Genomic DNA, 18,646 nt, shown 5'->3' on the forward strand with positions numbered 1-18,646 from the left:
GCCAATAACTTCTTTGAAATTAGCATTTTTTTATCGGGGGCAACCCACGCTTCATCACACACCTCATTTAATTCATCTGATTCAGGAAAAACTATAGGTAGTTTTTTCACACCCCACATGATACCCTGTTTTGTGGTACCTGTAGTATCAGCAATATGCAACGCCTCCTTCATTGCCAAAATCATATAACGTGTGGCCCTACTAGAAAATACGGTTGATTCGTCACCGTCGCCACTGGAATCAGTGCCTGTGTCTGGGTCTGTGTCGACCGACTGAGGCAAAGGGCGTTTTACAGCCCCTGACGGTGTTTGAGGCGCCTGGACAGGCACTAATTGATTGTCCGGCCGTCTCATGTCGTCAAACGACTGCTTTAGCGTGTTGACACTATCCCGTAATTCCATAAATAAAGGCATCCATTCTGGTGTCGACCCCCTAGGACAGGCATTCCCAACCACGGTCCTCAAGGCACACTAACAGTGCATGTTTTAGTGATATCCAGGCTTCAGCACAGGTGACTTAATTAGTAGCTCAGTTATTTTGATTTAACCATCTGTGCTGCAGCCTGGATATCACTAAAACCTGCACTGTTGATGTGCCTTGAGGACCGTGGTTGGGAATCTCTGGCCTAGGAGGTGACATCCCCATATTTGGCAATTGCTCCGCCTCCACACCAATATCGTCCTCATACATGTCGACACACACGTACCGACACACAGCAGACACACAGGGAATGCTCTTAACGAAGACAGGACCCCACTAGCCCTTTGGGGAGACAGAGGGAGAGTTTGCCAGCACACACCAAAAGCGCTATATATGACAGAGATAGCCTTATAATAAGTGATCTCTGTATAGCTGCTTTAATAATATAGTTTTGCCACAATTTTGCCCCCCCTCTCTTGTTTTACCCTGTTTCTGTAGTGCAGTGCAGGGGAGAGCCTGGGAGCCTTCCTGACCAGCGGAGCTGTGTGAGGAAAATGGCGCTGTGTGCTGAGGAGATAGGCCCCGCCCCTTTTTCGGCGGGCTCGTCTCCCGCTCTTTAGTGGATTCTGGCAGGGGTTAAATATCTCCATATAGCCCCCGGAGGCTATATGTGAGGTATTTTTAGCCAAAAAAGGTTTTCATTTGCCTCCCAGGGCGCCCCCCTCCCAGCGCCCTGCACCCTCAGTGACTGCCGTGTGAAGTGTGCTGAGAGGAAAATGGTGCACAGCTGCAGTGCTGTGCGCTACCTTAAGAAGACTGAGGAGTCTTCTGCCGCCGATTCTGGACCTCTTCTCGTTTCAGCATCTGCAAGGGGGCCGGCGGCGAGGCTCCGGTGACCATCCAGGCTGTACCTGTGATCGTCCCTCTGGAGCTAATGTCCAGTAGCCAAGAAGCCAATCCATCCTGCACGCAGGTGAGTTCACTTCTTCTCCCCTAAGTCCCTCGTTGCAGTGATCCTGTTGCCAGCAGGACTCACTGTAAAATAAAAAACCTAAGCTAAACTTTTCTAAGCAGCTCTTTAGGAGAGCCACCTAGATTGCACCCTTCTCGGCCGGGCACAAAAATCTAACTGAGGCTTGGAGGAGGGTCATAGGGGGAGGAGCCAGTACACACCACCTGATCGTAAAGCTTTACTTTTTGTGCCCTGTCTCCTGCGGAGACGCTATTACCCATGGTCCTTTCAGGAACCCCAGCATCCACTAGGACGATAGAGAAAATAGCATAGTTTTGTGTAAAATTGCTTAGTGCGTGCGCCCTGCTGTGCATACGCATGCGCAGAACTGCCGGATTTTAGCCCGTTAGCAATTCTGCAAAAAATAGCAGCGAGCGAACAACTCGGAATGACCACCAATATCCAGGTCATGCATACTGTGAATACGGGGTTAAGGAGACTAACTGCCAGATTACTACAATTAACCACAGTGATGCTAAAACTACAATCTTGAAGCGTCTGTATATTAAGCTACTCATTAAAAAAAAAATGGCACAAATTCTCAGGGACAAGTAGGCAGCAGATGCCGGCATCTGTAACATGGGCTGAGTGCTGCCTCCTCCACAGGGAGGTAGCACATGAACAGCCATTAGGTTCCACAGGCGCAGCTTTGTCCTAACCTCTCCCTCTATCAGGCCATGAACTTTGCATCTCATTCTCTCCTCTTCGAATGCCAGTCCCTGAGCATAGTGTTATAACAGTGTGAAGCAGCAGGGACAGCCTTAGCCACCATGTAAGCTAAGGTTGCTCTTTGCAATAAATGTTAATAATATAAAGTTTCCTCCCATATTTTGGAACAGAGTTTAAGCATTACGGTCTGTGAGGATGCAGACAGCCTGGGAGAAACATACCAGCGTCAGGGAACACTGTCATACTTCCATACTGACCACACTGGTCTCCTATGGAAGAAAGGAGCATGTGTTCTGTACCTAAAAAAAAAATAAGATTTTAAACCTACCGGTAAATCTTTTTCTCGTAGTCCGTAGAGGATGCTGGGACTCCGTAAGGACCATGGGGATAGACGGGCTCCGCAGGAGACATGGGCACTTTAAGAAAGACTTTGACTCTGGGTGTGCACTGGCTCCTCCCTCTATGCCCCTCCTCCAGACCTCAGTTAGAGAAACTGTGCCCAGAGGAGACGGACAGTACAAGGAAAGGATTTTTGTAATCCAAGGGCAAGATTCATACCAGTCCACACCATCCACACTGTATAACTTGTGATATACTATCTAGTTAACAGTGTGAAGAACAACATATCATCGGCCCAAAACCGATGAAACTATAACATAACCCTTATGTAAGCAATAACTATATACAAGTCTTGCAGAAGTAGTCCGCACTTGGGACGGGCGCCCAGCATCCTCTACGGCAGGCATTCCCAACCACGGTCCTCAAGGCACACCAACAGTGCAGGTTTTAGTGATATCCAGGCTTCAGCACAGATGGTTAAATCAAAATAACTGAGGTACTAATTAAGTCACCTGTGTTCAAACCTGGATATCACTAAAACCAGGACTGTTATGGGCCCTACTCACTGGCCGAGGTGCCCGACGGCCGATACGGCCGACGAGCGACCCGGCGGCGGGGGGGGCAGTGACGGGGGGAGTGAAGCTTCTTCACTCCCCCCGTCACCCGGCTCCATAGACGTGCAGGCAAATATGGACGAGATCGTCCATATTGGCCTGCATGCACAGCCGACAGGAGACCAGCGATGAACGAGCGCGGGGACGCGCATCGTTCATCGCTTAAGTCTCCACACTGAAAGATATGAACGAGATCTCGTTCATTTATGAACGAGATCGTTCATATCTTTCAAAATATCGGCCAGTGTGTAGGGCCCATTAGTGTGCCTTGAGGACCGAGGTTGGGAAACACTGCTCTACGGACTACGAGAAAAAGATTTACCGGTAGGTTTAAAATCTTATTTTCTCTAACGTCCTAGAGGATGCTGGGACTCCGTAAGGACTATGGAGGTTATACCAAAGCTCCCAAACGGGCGGGAGAGTGCGGATGACTCTGCAGCACCGATTGAGCAAACAGGAGGTCCTCCTCAGCCAGGGTATCAAACTTATAGAACTTTGCAAAGGTGTTTGACCCCGACCAAGTAGCAGCTCGGCACAGCTGTAGTGCCGAGACCCCTCGGGCAGCCGCCCAAGACAAGCCCACCTTCCTAGAGGAATGGGCCTTAACCGATTTCGGTAACGGCAATCCTGCCGTAGAATGCGCCTGCTGAATCGTGTTACAGATCCAGCGAGCAATAGTATGCTTTGAAGCAGGGCCACCAACCTTGTTGACTGCATATAGGACAAACAATGCTTCTGTTTTTCTGATCCTAGCCGTTCTGGCCACGTAAATTTTCAAAGCCCTAACAACATCAAGGGACTCGGAATCCTCCAAGTCGTGTGTAGCCACAGGCACGACAATAGGTTGGTTCATATGAAAGGATGACACCACCTTAGGTAGGAATTGAGGACGGGTCCGCAACTCCGCTCTATCCATATGGAAAACCAGATAGGGGCTTTTATGAGATAAAGCCGCCAATTCCGAAACTCGCCTAGCCGAAGCCAAGGCTAACAACATGACCACCTTCCAAGTGAGATATTTCAACTCCACTGTTTTAAGTGGTTCAAACCAATGTGACTTAAGGAAACTTAACACCACGTTAAGGTCCCAAGGCGCCACCGGAGGTACAAAAGGAGGCTGAATATGCAGTACTCCCTTCACAAAAGTCTGTACTTAAGGTAAAGAGGCCAATTCCTTTTGAAAGAAAATGGATAAGGCCGAAATCTGAACTTTAATTGAGCCTAATTTTAGGCCCAAATTCACTCCAGTTTGTAGGAAGTGAAGAAAACGGCCTAGATGGAATTCTTCCGTAGGAGCATTCCTGGCCTCACACCAAGAAACATATTTTCGCCATATTCGGTGATAATGTTTAGACGTCACGTCCTTCCTAGCCTTTATTAGCGTAGGAATGACCTCATCCGGAATACCTTTTTCCGCTAGGATCCGGCGTTCAACCGCCATGCCGTCAAACGCAGCCGCGGTAAGTCTTGGAACAGACAGGGACCTTGTTGTAACAGGTCCTGCCTTAGAGGAAGAGGCCACGGATCTTCTGTGAGCATTTCTTGCAGATCCAGATACCAAGTCCTTCGTGGCCAATCTGGAACAATGAGAATTGTTCTCAATCCTCTTTTTCTTATTATCCTCAACACCTTGGGTATGAGAGGAAGAGGAGGAAACACATATACCGACTGGAACACCCACGGTGTCACTAGGGCGTCCACAGCTACCGCCTGAGGGTCTCTTGACCTGGCGCAATAACCTTTGTAGCTTTTTGTTGAGACGGGATGCCATCATGTCTATTTGGGGTAGTCCCCACCGACTTGCAATCTGCGCGAAGACTTCCTGATGAAGTCCCCACTCTCCCGGATGCAGATCGTGTCTGCTGAGGAAGTCTGCTTCCCAGTTGTCCACTCCCGGAATGAACACTGCTGACAGAGCGCTTACATGATTCTCCGCCCAGCGAAGACTTCTGGTGGCTTCCGCCACTGCCACTCTGCTCCTTGTGCCGCCTTGGCGGTTTACATGAGCTTCTGCGGTGATGTTGTCTGACTGGATCAGAACTGGTCGTTGCGAAGTAAGATCTCCGCTTGATGTAGGGCGTTGTATATGGCCCTTAGTTCCAGGATGTTGATGTGAAGACAAGTCTCTTGATTTGACCAAAGTCCTTGGAAATTTCTTCCCTGTGTGACTGCTCCCCAACCTCGGAGGCTCGCGTCCGTGGTCACCAGGATCCAGTCCTGAATGCCGAACCTGCGGCCCTCTAGAAGGTGAGCACTGTTTAGCCACCACAGGAGAGATACTCTGGCCCTGGGGGACAGGGTGATCCGCTGATGCAATTGCAGATGCGACCCGGACCATTTGTCCAATAGGTCCCATTGGAAAGTCCTTGCATGGAATCTGCCGTATGGAATGGCTTCGTATGTTGCCACCATCTTTCCCAGAACTTGAGTGCAATGATGTACTGACACTTGTTTTGGTTTCAACAGGTTCATGACTACAGTCATGAGTTCCTGCGCTTTTTCCGTCGGAAGAAAAACCCTTTTCTGGTCTGTGTCCAGAATCATGCCCAAGAAGGGCAGACGAGTTGTAGGATTCAGCTGCGACTTTGGAATATTGAGAATCCAGCCGTGTCGCTGTAACACATTCAGTGAAAGTGATACGCTGTTCAGCAACATCTCCCGTGATCTCGCTTTTATGAGGAGATCGTCCAAGTACGGGATAATTGTGACACCCTGCTTGCGCAGGAGCGCCATCATTTCCGCCATTACCTTGGTGAAAATTCTCAGGGCCGTGGAAAGCCCAAACGGCAACGTCTGAAATTGGTAATGACAATCCTGTACCGCAAATCTCAGGTACGCCTGATGAGGAGGATATATGGGGACATGCAGGTATGCATCCTTTATGTCCAGAGATACCAAAAAATCTCCCCCTTCTAGGCTGGCTATGACCGCCCTGAGCGATTTCATTTTGAACTTGAACCATTTTAAGTAAAGGTTCAGGGATTTTAAATTAAAAATGGATATGACCGAACCGTCCGGTTTCGGAACCACAAACAGAGTTGAGTAGTACCCCTGCCCTTTTTGAAGCAGGGGAACCTCTACCACCACTTGTTGAAGACACAATTTGTGAATCGCATGTAACACTATCTCCCTTCTTTCCAGGGGTTGTTTCAGTAGGGCCGATTTGAAAAACCGGCGAGGCACTTCTTCGAATTCCAGCTTGTAACCCTGGGAAACTATTTCTATTGCCCATGGATCCACCTGTGAGTGGACCCAGACGAGGCTGAACAGTCGAAGACGTGCCCCCACAGGAGCAGACTCCCTCAGGGGAGCCCCAGCGTCATGCAGTGGATTTTGCAGAGGCCGGGGAGGACTTCTGTTCCTGGGAACTAGCCGTGTTGTGCAGCTTTTTCCCTCTGCCCTTACCTCTGGCAAGAAAGGACGATCCACACGCTCTCTTGCTTTTATTGGAACGAAAGGACTGCATTTGATAATGAGGCGCTTTCTTAGATTGTGAGGGAATATATGGCAAAAAAAATTATTTACCTGCCGTAGCCGTGGACACGAGGTCCGAGAGTCCCTCTCCAAACAATTCCTCACCCTTGTAAGGCAACAACTCCATATGTCTCTTGGAGTCGGCATCACCAGTCCACTGTCGGGTCCATAAGACACGCCTAGCAGAAATAGACATAGCGTTTATCCTGGAACCCAGTAAACTAATGTCTCTTTGAGCATCCCTCATATACAAGACCGCATCTTTTATATGCCTTAGGGTCAATAAAATAGTATCCTTATCAAGAGTCTCAATATCCGTTGATAAGGAATCTGTCCATGCTGCTACAGCACTACAAACCCAGGCCGACGCAATAGCCGGTCTGAGTAACGTACCAGAATGTGTGTAAATGGACTTCAGGGTAACCTCCTGCTTGCGGTCAGCAGGATCCTTGAGGGTAGCCGTATCTTGGGATGGAAGCGCTATCTTTTTTGATAAGCGCGTCAAGGCCTTGTCCACCCTAGGGGAGGATTCCCACCGTATCCTGTCCTGCGACGGGAAAGGATACGCTGTTAGGATCCTTTTAGGAATCTGCAGTTTTTTGTCTGGAGTTTCCCATGCTTTTTCACATACTTCGTTCAGCTCATGTGAGGAGGGAAAGGAGACCTCAGAGTCTGAATCCGTGTCGGTATCTGTGTCAACTATTTGGGATAGTGGGCGCTTCTGAGACCCCGAAGGTCCCGGCGACATAGGGACAGGCATGGGTTGACTCCCTGACTGTGCCCCAGCTTCGGCTTTGTCTAGCCTTTTGTGCAATAAATTAACATTTGCACTTAAAACATTCCACATATCCATCCAGTCCGGCGTCGGCACCGCCAACGGAGACCTAACATTCATAAACTCCCCATCCTCCTTAGGTGAGCCCTCAGCCTCAGACATGTCGACACACACGTACCGACACACCACACATACACAGTGAAGCTCTTTTCTGAAGACAGGTTCCCCACCAGGCCCTTTGGAGAAACAGAGAGAGAGGATGCCAGCACACACCCCAGCGCTATATGACCCAGGAATAACACAGTAAATTAATGTTTACTTAGCAGCGCTGTTTTATGCATCTGCGCCAATTATGTGCCCCCCCCTCTACTTTAAAACCCTCTGTCACCGTGTGTCAAGCAGGGGAGAGTCCGGGGAGCTTCCTCTCAGCGGTGCTGTGGAGAAAAAATGGCGCTGGTGAGTGCTGAGGGAGAAGCCCCGCCCCCTCGGCGGCGGGCTTCTGTCCCGCTCAATTTTTTCAATACATGGCGGGGGCTCTTTTTATACATGTACAGTGCCCAGCTGTACATGTATATATACCTCTGTGCCATAAGAGAGGTTTATATTGCTGCCCAGGGCACCCCCCCCTGCGCCCTGCACCCTTACAGTGACCGTAGTGTGTGAGGTGAAGGGGAGCAATGGCGCACAGCTGCAGTGCTGTGCGTTACCTCAGTGAATATCCAAGTGTCTTCTGCCGCCTCAGATGGGTCTTTTCCTCACATACTCACCCGGCTTCTTTCTTCCGGCTCTGCGAGGAGGACGGCGGCGCGGCTCTGGGACGGACGGCGAGGGTGAGACCTGCGTACCGATCCCTCTGGAGCTAATGGTGTCCAGTAGCCTAAGAAACAGAGCCCTGAACTCAGAGAAGTGGGTCTGTTTCTCTCTCCTCAGTCCCACGATGCAGGGAGTCTGTTGCCAGCAGGCTCCCTGAAAATAAAAAAACCTAACAAAAATGCTTTCTTACAGGAAACTCAGGAGAGCTCCTGAAATACACCCAGTCTCCACTGGGCACAGTATCAAACTGAGGTCTGGAGGAGGGGCATAGAGGGAGGAGCCAGTGCACACCCAGAGTCAAAGTCTTTCTTAAAGTGCCCATGTCTCCTGCGGAGCCCATCTATCCCCATGGTCCTTACGGAGTCCCAGCATCCTCTAGGACGTTAGAGAAACACCTTTTAAGGATGGGCCACTGCTCATGATCCAACGCTAGCACTTGCCCACCAGGCTAACCCCTAAATATTATATGAGGCAATCGCACAGTGGAGTAAAGAAAGAAAATAAAAGGTTCCTTTCACCATCCCATGTGGTGTATGCGCCATAGCATGGCCTGGGAAGCACCTAGGTCTGCCAGTCTCAGTCCACTGTCTCTAGCAGTAGGTGAGGATTCCCCCAGCTCCGGAGAATAATACATGGTCCTCTAGCATTGGCTTTCACTGAACAGCGCTATGTTACAGTGGTTATAAAGTCCTGCCATTTGCTGCACTGTGTTTATAATAGAAAATGTGACAACGGAGACTCACAGAAGCATTTGTCTGCATTTACCAAACTACTCACCAAAGGGATCTCAGGTTCCCAATAGATGGTGCCAGTCATTTATTATGCCCAATGGCTGCCTGGCTCATAAGGCATACAGGGGCAGATATATTAAGCCTGGAGAAGTGATAGAGCAGTGATAAGTGCAAGGTGATAACGCATCAGCCAATCAGCTCCAATATGCAAAATTACAGTTAAGAGCTGATTGGTTGGTGCGTTATCACCTTGAACATATCACTGCTTTATCACTTCTCCAGGCTTAATACATCTACCCCTCCGTACTCCTGTAAAATAAATCAACCTTCCACAACTTTCCTCTGTGCACACACAACTGATGTTTGCTGGAAGAGAACAATCACATTCCCACTGAATACCGTAGTTTCTCTAAGGAACATATACTGTGTCTCCGTAACAGCTAAATATGGTCACTGGTGTCTGGTGAAAGTAACCTGATACTATATATGCAGTTTGTGTGTACAATTATAGGACCTGAAAAAAGTCAGGGTGGTAATAAAATATAATTAAAAAGCAAAAAAAAAAACCCCCAACAAAAACAAAATCTGACTGTAGCATATCTGGGTTACATTGTGTTCACTGATAATATCACCAGATTGTTGGACAATGGTCAACGCTCACTACGGCTGACTTACCAACACTGCATTTAGGTGTTCCACATTAACTAAATCATAACAACCAGACAATTGCTTTATTACCTAACATGTGCCAGAGAGATAAAAGCGAATTGCTGATTAGTTGCGGTGTCAGTGGATTTTTACACTGGAACACAAGATCAGCCAATGATGCTACTTCTGTGTGAAATATGCCAATCGCAGTTCTCCTCCACATTTTTTTTTTTTTAATATCTAATGTCACATGTAAAAATGTGAATGATCTGCTCATGAAACAACCTACAGCTGGGTACACACTGGAGCGATGTAGGGCCGATATGCCGTTTCGTAACATCATAACCCCTAAATTGCTCAGTGTGTACGCATGATTGCACGCTCCCGCTAGCGAATGCCACTGGTCGTCCGTGCTGCACATCAAACTCGCTAGCAATATTGTGCCTATGGTGCAGTATGTACAGTGAACCGGATGACAGACGGTTGTCCCTAGAACGGAGTGGCATGGAGGTTGTTCTAGTATGTATAGGAGTAACAATAAAACACTAGCGACCAAGCGTTGCAATATCTCGTTTGGTCGACTGCAAGATTGAAGTGTGTGTACGATCAATATCGCTTGTTATGGGCTCAAGGGAAATAGTCGGTAAATTCTGTACGATTAGCAGTTGCTCCAGTGTGTACCCAGCTTAAAAAAATTAATTTAGTTTACCACATACACCTGGTACCTAAAAACAATATTAAAGAAAGCTGTATCACAAAGCTAAACACAGACCTCTACTGCCATCTGCTGTTAGATAATGGAACAGCTGAACAACAAACTAGTATTTCGGACCAGTCATTTGCAGGGTTGTTGGCTATTGGGGGTCATTCCGACCCGATCGCTCGCTGCAGTTTATCGCAGCGATCGGGTCGGAACTGCGCATGGCAGACGGACAGAGGCCGTCGTTTCCTAGCGATCGCCTCTGCCTGATTGACAGGCAGAGGCGGTCGCTGGGTGGGTGGGGGCGGCACGGCGGCGTTTGGCTGCCATTATGGGGGCACGGTCCGACCAACGCAGGCATGGCCGGACCGTGTGTGGGGGGCGGGCCGCAGCGGCTGCATGACGTCACACGCAGCCGCTGCAACCAGGAGCAGCGACGATCAATTCCCGGCCAGCCGCAGGAGCTGCGCTGGCCGGGAGTTACTCCACAAGAACAAAAGCATCGCCGCTGTGCGATGCTTTTGTACTTGTGCGGGGGAAGGGGGGGGGCGCTGACATGCGGGGCGGACTAGCCCTGTGCTGGGCGTCCCCCCCGCATGTCTGGAAACATGATTGTAGCTGTGCTAAATTTAGCACAGCTACGATCAACTCGGAATGACCCCCATTGTGCAGTGATTTTTCCCCCCTCTCTCTTCCCGCACCTTCTCATCTCTCTCCCCCTGTTCCACCCGTTCTGTTCCTGTTGTCACCCCATGCTGCACCAGGCAGAACAGAGCAAATACCACTAACTGTACAACAAGATTTGTACTGTGGAGACTGTCACACCTCTACGTTGCCTGTAAATGGATTATTCTGAAATACATTGCACAGGAGGACAATAGGATCCACTCAGTAAGATACGGACAGTGACAGGTCTTTAATTTTGCATCTAGTGTTAAGTTCATTTATTATGCTGATAAAACGTACACTTGATCCATCTACACTCATTCAGAGGTTTGTGACAATTCTGGTCCTCCACTGAAATAAACTCTGTAACAAAATATTTTTGGGAGAGATGCATCAAGCACCTTGGAGAAAGATAACGTGGAGAAGTTTCCCAAAGCAACCGATCAGCTGCTAAATGTCCTTTTATAAACAATGTTTCCATTTATCTAGCAGAGTCTATGAAATGACCGTTAGGAGCCAACTGGTAATTTTGAGCAACTTCTCCACTTTCTCTCTCTCCAAGGTTTGAAACATCTCCCCTTTGTGAGGCAGGGTCTAATGGGACCAATTTGCAATACGGACCTGCAGCAGACGCATCATTGACCCCCTCCACCCCTCTCGCATCTCCAAGTTGTGACGTGACACACATTTTGGCCTTTGTAACTCAAGCTCATATGGATGGATGTGTTCAGTGTCCATGTACTACTTTTGGACAGAAAGGGGCACCCCAGGGTTCGTTGAAGTCTAACTATATCCTTACAATCGCTATCTGTGTTTTATATCATAATATATATATATATATATATATATATATATATATATATATTTATTTATATTTATTTGTAAAACACCTATTGTTTATCAAACTTGTGTGCGCTTATATTACACTATAATGTGTCCTTTACTCAATACTCTATATTTTCATGGATGAAATGTGTGAACCCAATACTGACATTCTCAAAAGATTATATCATGTTCCTAGTAACTTGGATCCAGCAATTTATGCCCTTCAGTACTAAATTTGTAAAAGTCTAGGAAATATGTGAGAACACTTTACATTCATGTACTCACAGGGGAGGCAGGGGCAGGGCTATCCACGGCTAGCGGCTTTCCTGGGCCTGTAAATAAACAGTTAACTGATTATTAGAAGTAGTGATATTTACACAACTACACAAATTTGGGGGACATTTACTAAGCAGTGATAAAAGTGGAGAAGTGAGCCAGTGGAGAAGTTACCCATGCCAACCAATCAGCTGCTCTGTATATTTTTGAAGTATGCACATTATAAATGTTATGTCAATGCTGATTGGTTGCCATGGGCAACTTCTCCACTGTTTTTACTGCTTCGTAAATATCCCCCAAAGTCTCTGGCTAAGAGCACTGTACGCACCTGACATGGAGTCATTGGGGCACTCAAAAAACTCCTGCTCTTCCTCTTGTGAACACTTGATGTCTGTGCCAGTCTGTTTGGGGGCTGGTACAGATGCCAGCTTCTCCTCATCTGTAGCATGGCCCTCTCTCTTCTCAATGCTAGGAGAAGCATCCTCTTGCTATAGGCAAAATGAGAACTAACTGTGAATTTAGAATAGCAGGCCGACACATGAATTATTTATATAGAGTCATTTCGGGTCACTCTAATAAGAATAAGTTTAATGCACACATTGCAGGATTTCATGAGTAGAGGTGTCAAGTCAAAATGAAATCCAAAATGGATTGCACAGCAGAGTCCAAGTGTATCTAACATCTTATCTTACACATCGGAGCGATGACAAAATGTAGTGATAACTTTCTCTACATTAACCTTGCAATTTCATCTAAAAATGTTTACATCTTTTCTTACTCATAATCTTCATTAATTTATTTTCCTGTCCTGGAACAGATTTTAGGCCTGATGCCAGTGGTTGCCTGTGTTCTATATGAGGGTGGTTCAATAAGTAAGGTAACAATTTTCTATTTCATGCTAATTTCCTGCCAGGCCAGAGCAGGCGGATCACGACTTCTTCTCACGGCCATTAGACTGCCCCTCATATCAGTCAGCCTTCCTACCTCTATGTCTGTCTGTTTTTACCCAGTTTTGTTCTATTACTGTTGTTCTAATTGTAAAGCGCAACGGAATATGCTGCGCTATATAAGAAACTGTTAATAAATAATAATAAATAAACACTTTCCCAAAACCAGATGTAAGAAGGTGAGGCTGGCGGAGACATGGTCACACACTGAGGTGCGTAGTGTGATCAGATTTCTGTGTGCGTAAAGGCCACATCAGCAGCTGAAATTCATCGCCAACTTGTCCATGTCTCTGCCAGCCCCGCCACCTTACATCTGATGTTGGGACAGTATGAGGCGCAGTCTAGTGGCTGTGAGAGGAAGCTGTGGTCTACCTGCTCTGGCAGAAAATTAGGCTGAAAGAGAGAACATTACATACGTGGGAGGTATTTTTACATTAGAGTATGGAGAATGAGTAGTAGTTAAAATAAAGGCCCTGTCACTGTATGCTGGGCAGCGGACAGAGAAGTGCAGAATATTAAAATTTATACGCACAAAATCTATTTTAAAGCTGTTAAAGTAAATACAGTAATGTGTTTTTGGTTACTTTAAACCATGATCAGGAGTGTACAGAAATATATTCAATCCACCACTGTACGTTTAATATGTTCATCATAAAAATAACAAGACTGGCACATATTATGCGACTTATATTAAATCACATATATTTTATGTACTTAATTACTTTTTGTTTCTACAATATATATTATATTCTCAATCACACTATATGACCTGTCCTAGAAGTTGTAAATTGAGGACTAGTGGGAAAAGAAGAGGTGGCAAGGCTCTGATGCTTACCAGCAGTGTCAGTTACAGCTATTTAATACAAGCAAAGTTTGCACAAATGGACTATTGTGTTGTCGCTATCAAATCACAACCAATCAGTAGCCAGTTAGGCCAAGAGAGTACAGATTTAGCTGTGCTGGGGCAGAATGGCTATCAGCAGAACACATGCTGGTGACCGGGACAGTACCGATCTGTTCAAATCTAAAAGCGGAGATAGTCTGACTTAAGGGGGGTACACACCATAGATATATCTGCAGATCAATTGATCTGCAGATATATCTATGGACGGATCGGGCAGTGTGTTAAGCATACACACTGCCCGATCCGTCGGGGACTGACGTCATGAACTGGGCGGGCGTGTGTACACGCCCGCCCAGTTCAGCTGTCAATCACCGCCGGCCGCAGCATGTGTATGGGCGGTACAGTGACGCGCCAATATATCGGTAGATATATTGGCCGTCAGCTGTGCTGCGCGGCCGACGCGATACGTCTGTGAACGACGGAGTTCATAGACGTATCGGCCGTACACACTGGCCGACGGTCCCGCGATATATCGGCCGTTCAAGAGAACGCCCGATATATCGACCAGTGTGTACGGGCCTTTACACACACTTCAATACGCATCAGTGAGACAGGCCTGTGACAGATAAACACCACGTACCAGAAATATAAAGCATCCTGTTTGGGCCAGGCGGCACGACTAAGGCACTCCACCACATGTAGCGATTCACAGACATTTGTACTTTTTCCAAAATTCACACCATAGCCACATCCAAAGAAGCTCACAGTGTTCCAGGCATTTAACATTTGGTTTCTGGCACAAAGGAATTGGTATAAAGCTGCAAATTAAGCTCAACAATGTGTGGCGCGAGGCACGGCGCGGCTCAGTCATATCGGGCCTCCCTCTTTTGCCTGTTGTAGCCAGGAAAGTGTCCGAGTCGCACATAGCAGCTGCATGCACGGTCTGCTCCGGCACCCTGGGTACCCTGCATTGTTATTTTGTTGCATTGGTAATGCGAATAAGATGCATATTATGTGAAGAAGTCTGAGGTGAGACACATGGTGCAGCTTAGCCGCAAAGTCCGTGGTGTGCCAAACAGGGCTATTTTGCGCAATTTGGGTATAGATGTATCTGTGTATAAACTAAATTTCTAAGCCGTAAAATACATCACTGTTCAAATCATGTAGATGCAAATAAACAAATAAGCACAAAAGGCAAAATAAAGGCGTGCATACACAAGTACAAAGAAAAACGCACAAATAAAACGGAAAATGATAACAATCACATTAGAATAAATTACTACAAATAATAACAAACAGAAAATATAGACTTCATAAGTAAATGTGAGGTAGACAAAAAGGAGACATAGGTTAGAGAGGTACATACTTGTGAGAGCTTGCATACTATAGGGGGAGATTTATCAAATCTTGGAGAGAGCAAATGGAGAGTGATAAAGTACCAACCAATTAACTTTTCTAGCATAGTCTGTAATAGTACTTTATCTCTCTCCAAGGAGTCCCCACATAGAGAGAGGGTGTGTGTGTGTGTGTGTGTGTGGGGGGGGGGGGGGGGGGGGGTGACAGAAAGAGTAGGACCAAAGGAGACACTAGTGAGCATGACCAGAGGAGCAAACAAAAATAAGATTTTACTTACCGATAAATCTATTTCTCGTAGTCCGTAGTGGATGCTGGGGACTCCGTCAGGACCATGGGGAATAGCGGCTCCGCAGGAGACAGGGCACAAAAGTAAAAGCTTTAGGATCAGGTGGTGTGCACTGGCTCCTCCCCCTATGACCCTCCTCCAAGCCTCAGTTAGGATACTGTGCCCGGACGAGCGTACACAATAAGGAAGGATTTTGAATCCCGGGTAAGACTCATACCAGCCACACCAATCACACTGTACAACCTGTGATCTGAACCCAGTTAACAGCATGATAACAGAAGGAGCCTCTGAAAAGATGGCTCACAACAACAATAACCCGATTTTTGTAACAATAACTATGTACAAGTATTGCAGACAATCCGCACTTGGGATGGGCGCCCAGCATCCACTACGGACTACGAGAAATAGATTTATCGGTAAGTAAAATCTTATTTTCTCTAACGTCCTAGTGGATGCTGGGGACTCCGTCAGGACCATGGGGATTATACCAAAGCTCCCAAACGGGCGGGAGAGTGCGGATGACTCTGCAGCACCGAATGAGAGAACTCCAGGTCCTCTTTAGCCAGGGTATCAAATTTGTAGAATTTTACAAACGAGTTCTCCCCCCGACCACGTAGCTGCTCGGCAGAGTTGTAATGCCGAGACCCCTCAGGCAGCCGCCCAGGATGAGCCCACCTTCCTTGTGGAATGGGCATTTACATATTTTGGCTGTGGCAGGCCTGCCACAGAATGTGCAAGCTGAATTGTACTACACATCCAACTAGCAATCGTCTGCTTAGAAGCAAGAGCGCCCAGTTTTTTGGGTGCATACAGGATAACAGCAAGTCAGTTTTCCTGACTCCAGCCGTCCTGGAAACCGATATTTTCAGGGCCCTGACAACATCTAGCAACTTGGAGTCCTCCAAGTCCCTAGTAGCCGCAGGTACCACAATAAGCTGGGTCAGGTGAAACGCTGACACCACCTTAGGGAGAAACTGGGGACGAGTCCGCAGCTCTGCCCTGTCCGAATGGACAATCAGATATGGGCTTTTGTGAGACAAAGCCGCCAATTCTGACACTCGCCTGGCCGAGGCCAGGGCCAACATCATGGTCACTTTCCATGTGAGATATTTCAAATCCACAGATTTGAGCGGTTTAAACCAATGTGATTTGAGGAATCCCAGCACTACGTTGAGATCCCACAGTGCCACTGGAGGCACAAAAGGGGGTTGTATATGCAGTACTCCCTTGACAAACTTCTGGACTTCAGGAACTGAAGCCAATTCTTTCTGGAAGAAAATCGACAGGGCCGAAATTTGAACCTTAATGGACCCCAATCTGAGGCCCATAGACACTCCTGTTTGCAGGAAATGCAGGAATCGACCGAGTTGAAATTTCTTCGTGGAGCCTTCCTGGCCTCACACCACGCAACATATTTTCGCCACATGTGGTGATAATGTTGTGCGGTCACGTCCTTCCTAGCTTTGACCAGGGTAGGAATGACCTCTTCCGGAATGCCTTTTTCCCTTAGGATCCGGCGTTCAACGCCATGCCGTCAAACGCAGCCGCGGTAAGTCTTGGAACAGACATGGTACGTGCTGAAGCAAGTCCCTTCTTAGCGGCAGAGGTCATGAGTCCTCTGTGAGTATCTCTTGAAGTTCCGGGTACCAAGTCCTTCTTGGCCAATCCGGAGCCACGAGTATAGTTCTTACTCCTCTACGTCTTATAATTCTCAATACCTTGGGTATGAGAAGCAGAGGAGGAAACACATACACCGACTGGTACGCCCACGGTGTTACCAGAACGTCCACAGCTATTGCCTGAAAGTCTCTTGACCTGGCGCAATGCCTGTCCAGTTTTTTGTTCAGGCGGGACGCCATCATGTACACCTTTGGTCTTTCCCAACGGTTTACAATCATGTGGAAAACTTCCCGATGAAGTCCCCACTCTCCCGGGTGGAGGTCGTGCCTGCTGAGGAAGTCTGCTTCCCAGTTGTCCACTCCCGGAATGAACACTGCTGACAGTGCTATCACATGATTTTCCGCCCAGCGAAAAATCCTTGCAGTTTTTGCCATTGCCCTCCTGCTTCTTGTGCCGCCCTGTTTACGTGGGCGACTGCCGTGATGTTGTCCCACTGGATCAATACCGGCTGACCTTGAAGCAGAGGTCTTGCTAAGCTTAGAGCATTATAAATTGCCCTTAGCTCCAGTATATTTATGTGGAGAAAAGTCTCCAGACTTGATCACACTCCCTGGAAATTTTTTCCCTGTGTGACTGCTCCCCAGCCTCTCAGGCTGGCCTCCGTGGTCACCAGCATCCAATCCTGAATGCCGAATCTGCGGCCCTCTAGAAGATGAGCACTCTGTAACCACCACAGGAGAGACACCCTTGTCCTTGGAGATAGGGTTATCCGCTGATGCATCTGAAGATGCGATCCGGACCATTTGTCCAGCAGATCCCACTGAAAAGTTCTTGCGTGGAATCTGCCGAATGGAATCGCTTCGTAATAAGCCACCATTTTTCCCAGGACTCTTGTGCAATGATGCACTGACACTTTTCCTGGTTTTAGGAGGTTCCTGACTAGCTCGGATAACTCCCTGGCTTTCTCCTCCGGGAGAAACACCTTTTTCTGGACTGTGTCCAGAATCATCCCTAGGAACAGCAGACGTGTCGTCGGAAACAACTGCGGTTTTGGAATATTTAGAATCCACCCGTGCTGTCGTAGAACTACTTGAGATAGTGCTACTCCGACCTCCAACTGTTCTCTGGACCTTGCTCTTATCAGGAGGTCGTCCATTTTCTTCGAAGAAGAATCATCATTTCGGGCATTACCTTGGTAAAGACCCGGAGTGCCGTGGACAATCCAAACGGCAGCGTCTGAAACTGATAGTGACAGTTCTGTACCACGAACCTGAGATACCCTTGGTGAGAAGGGCAAATTGGGACATGGAGGTAAGCATCCCTGATGTCCCGGGACACCATATAGTCCCCTTCTTCCTGGTTCGCTATCACTGCTCTGAGTGACTCCATCTTGATTTGAACCTTTGTAAGTGTTCAAATATTTCAGATTTAGAATAGGTCTCACCGAGCCTTCTGGTTTCAGTACCACAATATAGTGTGGAATAATACCCCTTTCCTTGTTGTAGGAGGGGTACTTTGATTATCACCTGCTGGGAATACAGCTTGTGAATTGTTTCCAATACTGCCTCCCTGTCGGAGGGAGACGTTGGTAAAGCAGACTTCAGGAACCTGCGAGGGGAAACGTCTCGACT

The 18,646-nt window shown here is 47.5% G+C and overlaps 1 protein-coding gene across 4 annotated transcripts in view; it reads right to left on the reverse strand.

Annotated features, from left to right (window-relative positions):
* Positions 1 to 18,646, reverse strand: part of TACC1 (transforming acidic coiled-coil containing protein 1) — a 270,095-nt gene that overhangs the window by 26,714 nt on the left and 224,735 nt on the right. For 3 of the 4 annotated variants that reach the window (XM_063931611.1, XM_063931610.1, XM_063931612.1), the window contains exons 5-6: positions 12,291 to 12,450; positions 11,972 to 12,018 (exon numbers count right to left, since the gene is read on the reverse strand). The exons of the other annotated variant lie outside the window; for it this stretch is intronic. In XM_063931611.1, the coding sequence (XP_063787681.1) occupies positions 11,972 to 12,018; positions 12,291 to 12,450 (207 nt within the window). The remainder of the gene's footprint in view (positions 1 to 11,971; positions 12,019 to 12,290; positions 12,451 to 18,646) is intronic. 4 annotated transcript variants of the gene reach the window in all.

The sequence above is a fragment of the Pseudophryne corroboree genome, chromosome 6, assembly GCF_028390025.1.
Source record: "Pseudophryne corroboree isolate aPseCor3 chromosome 6, aPseCor3.hap2, whole genome shotgun sequence".
In the NCBI taxonomy this organism is placed as follows: Eukaryota; Metazoa; Chordata; class Amphibia; order Anura; family Myobatrachidae; genus Pseudophryne; species Pseudophryne corroboree.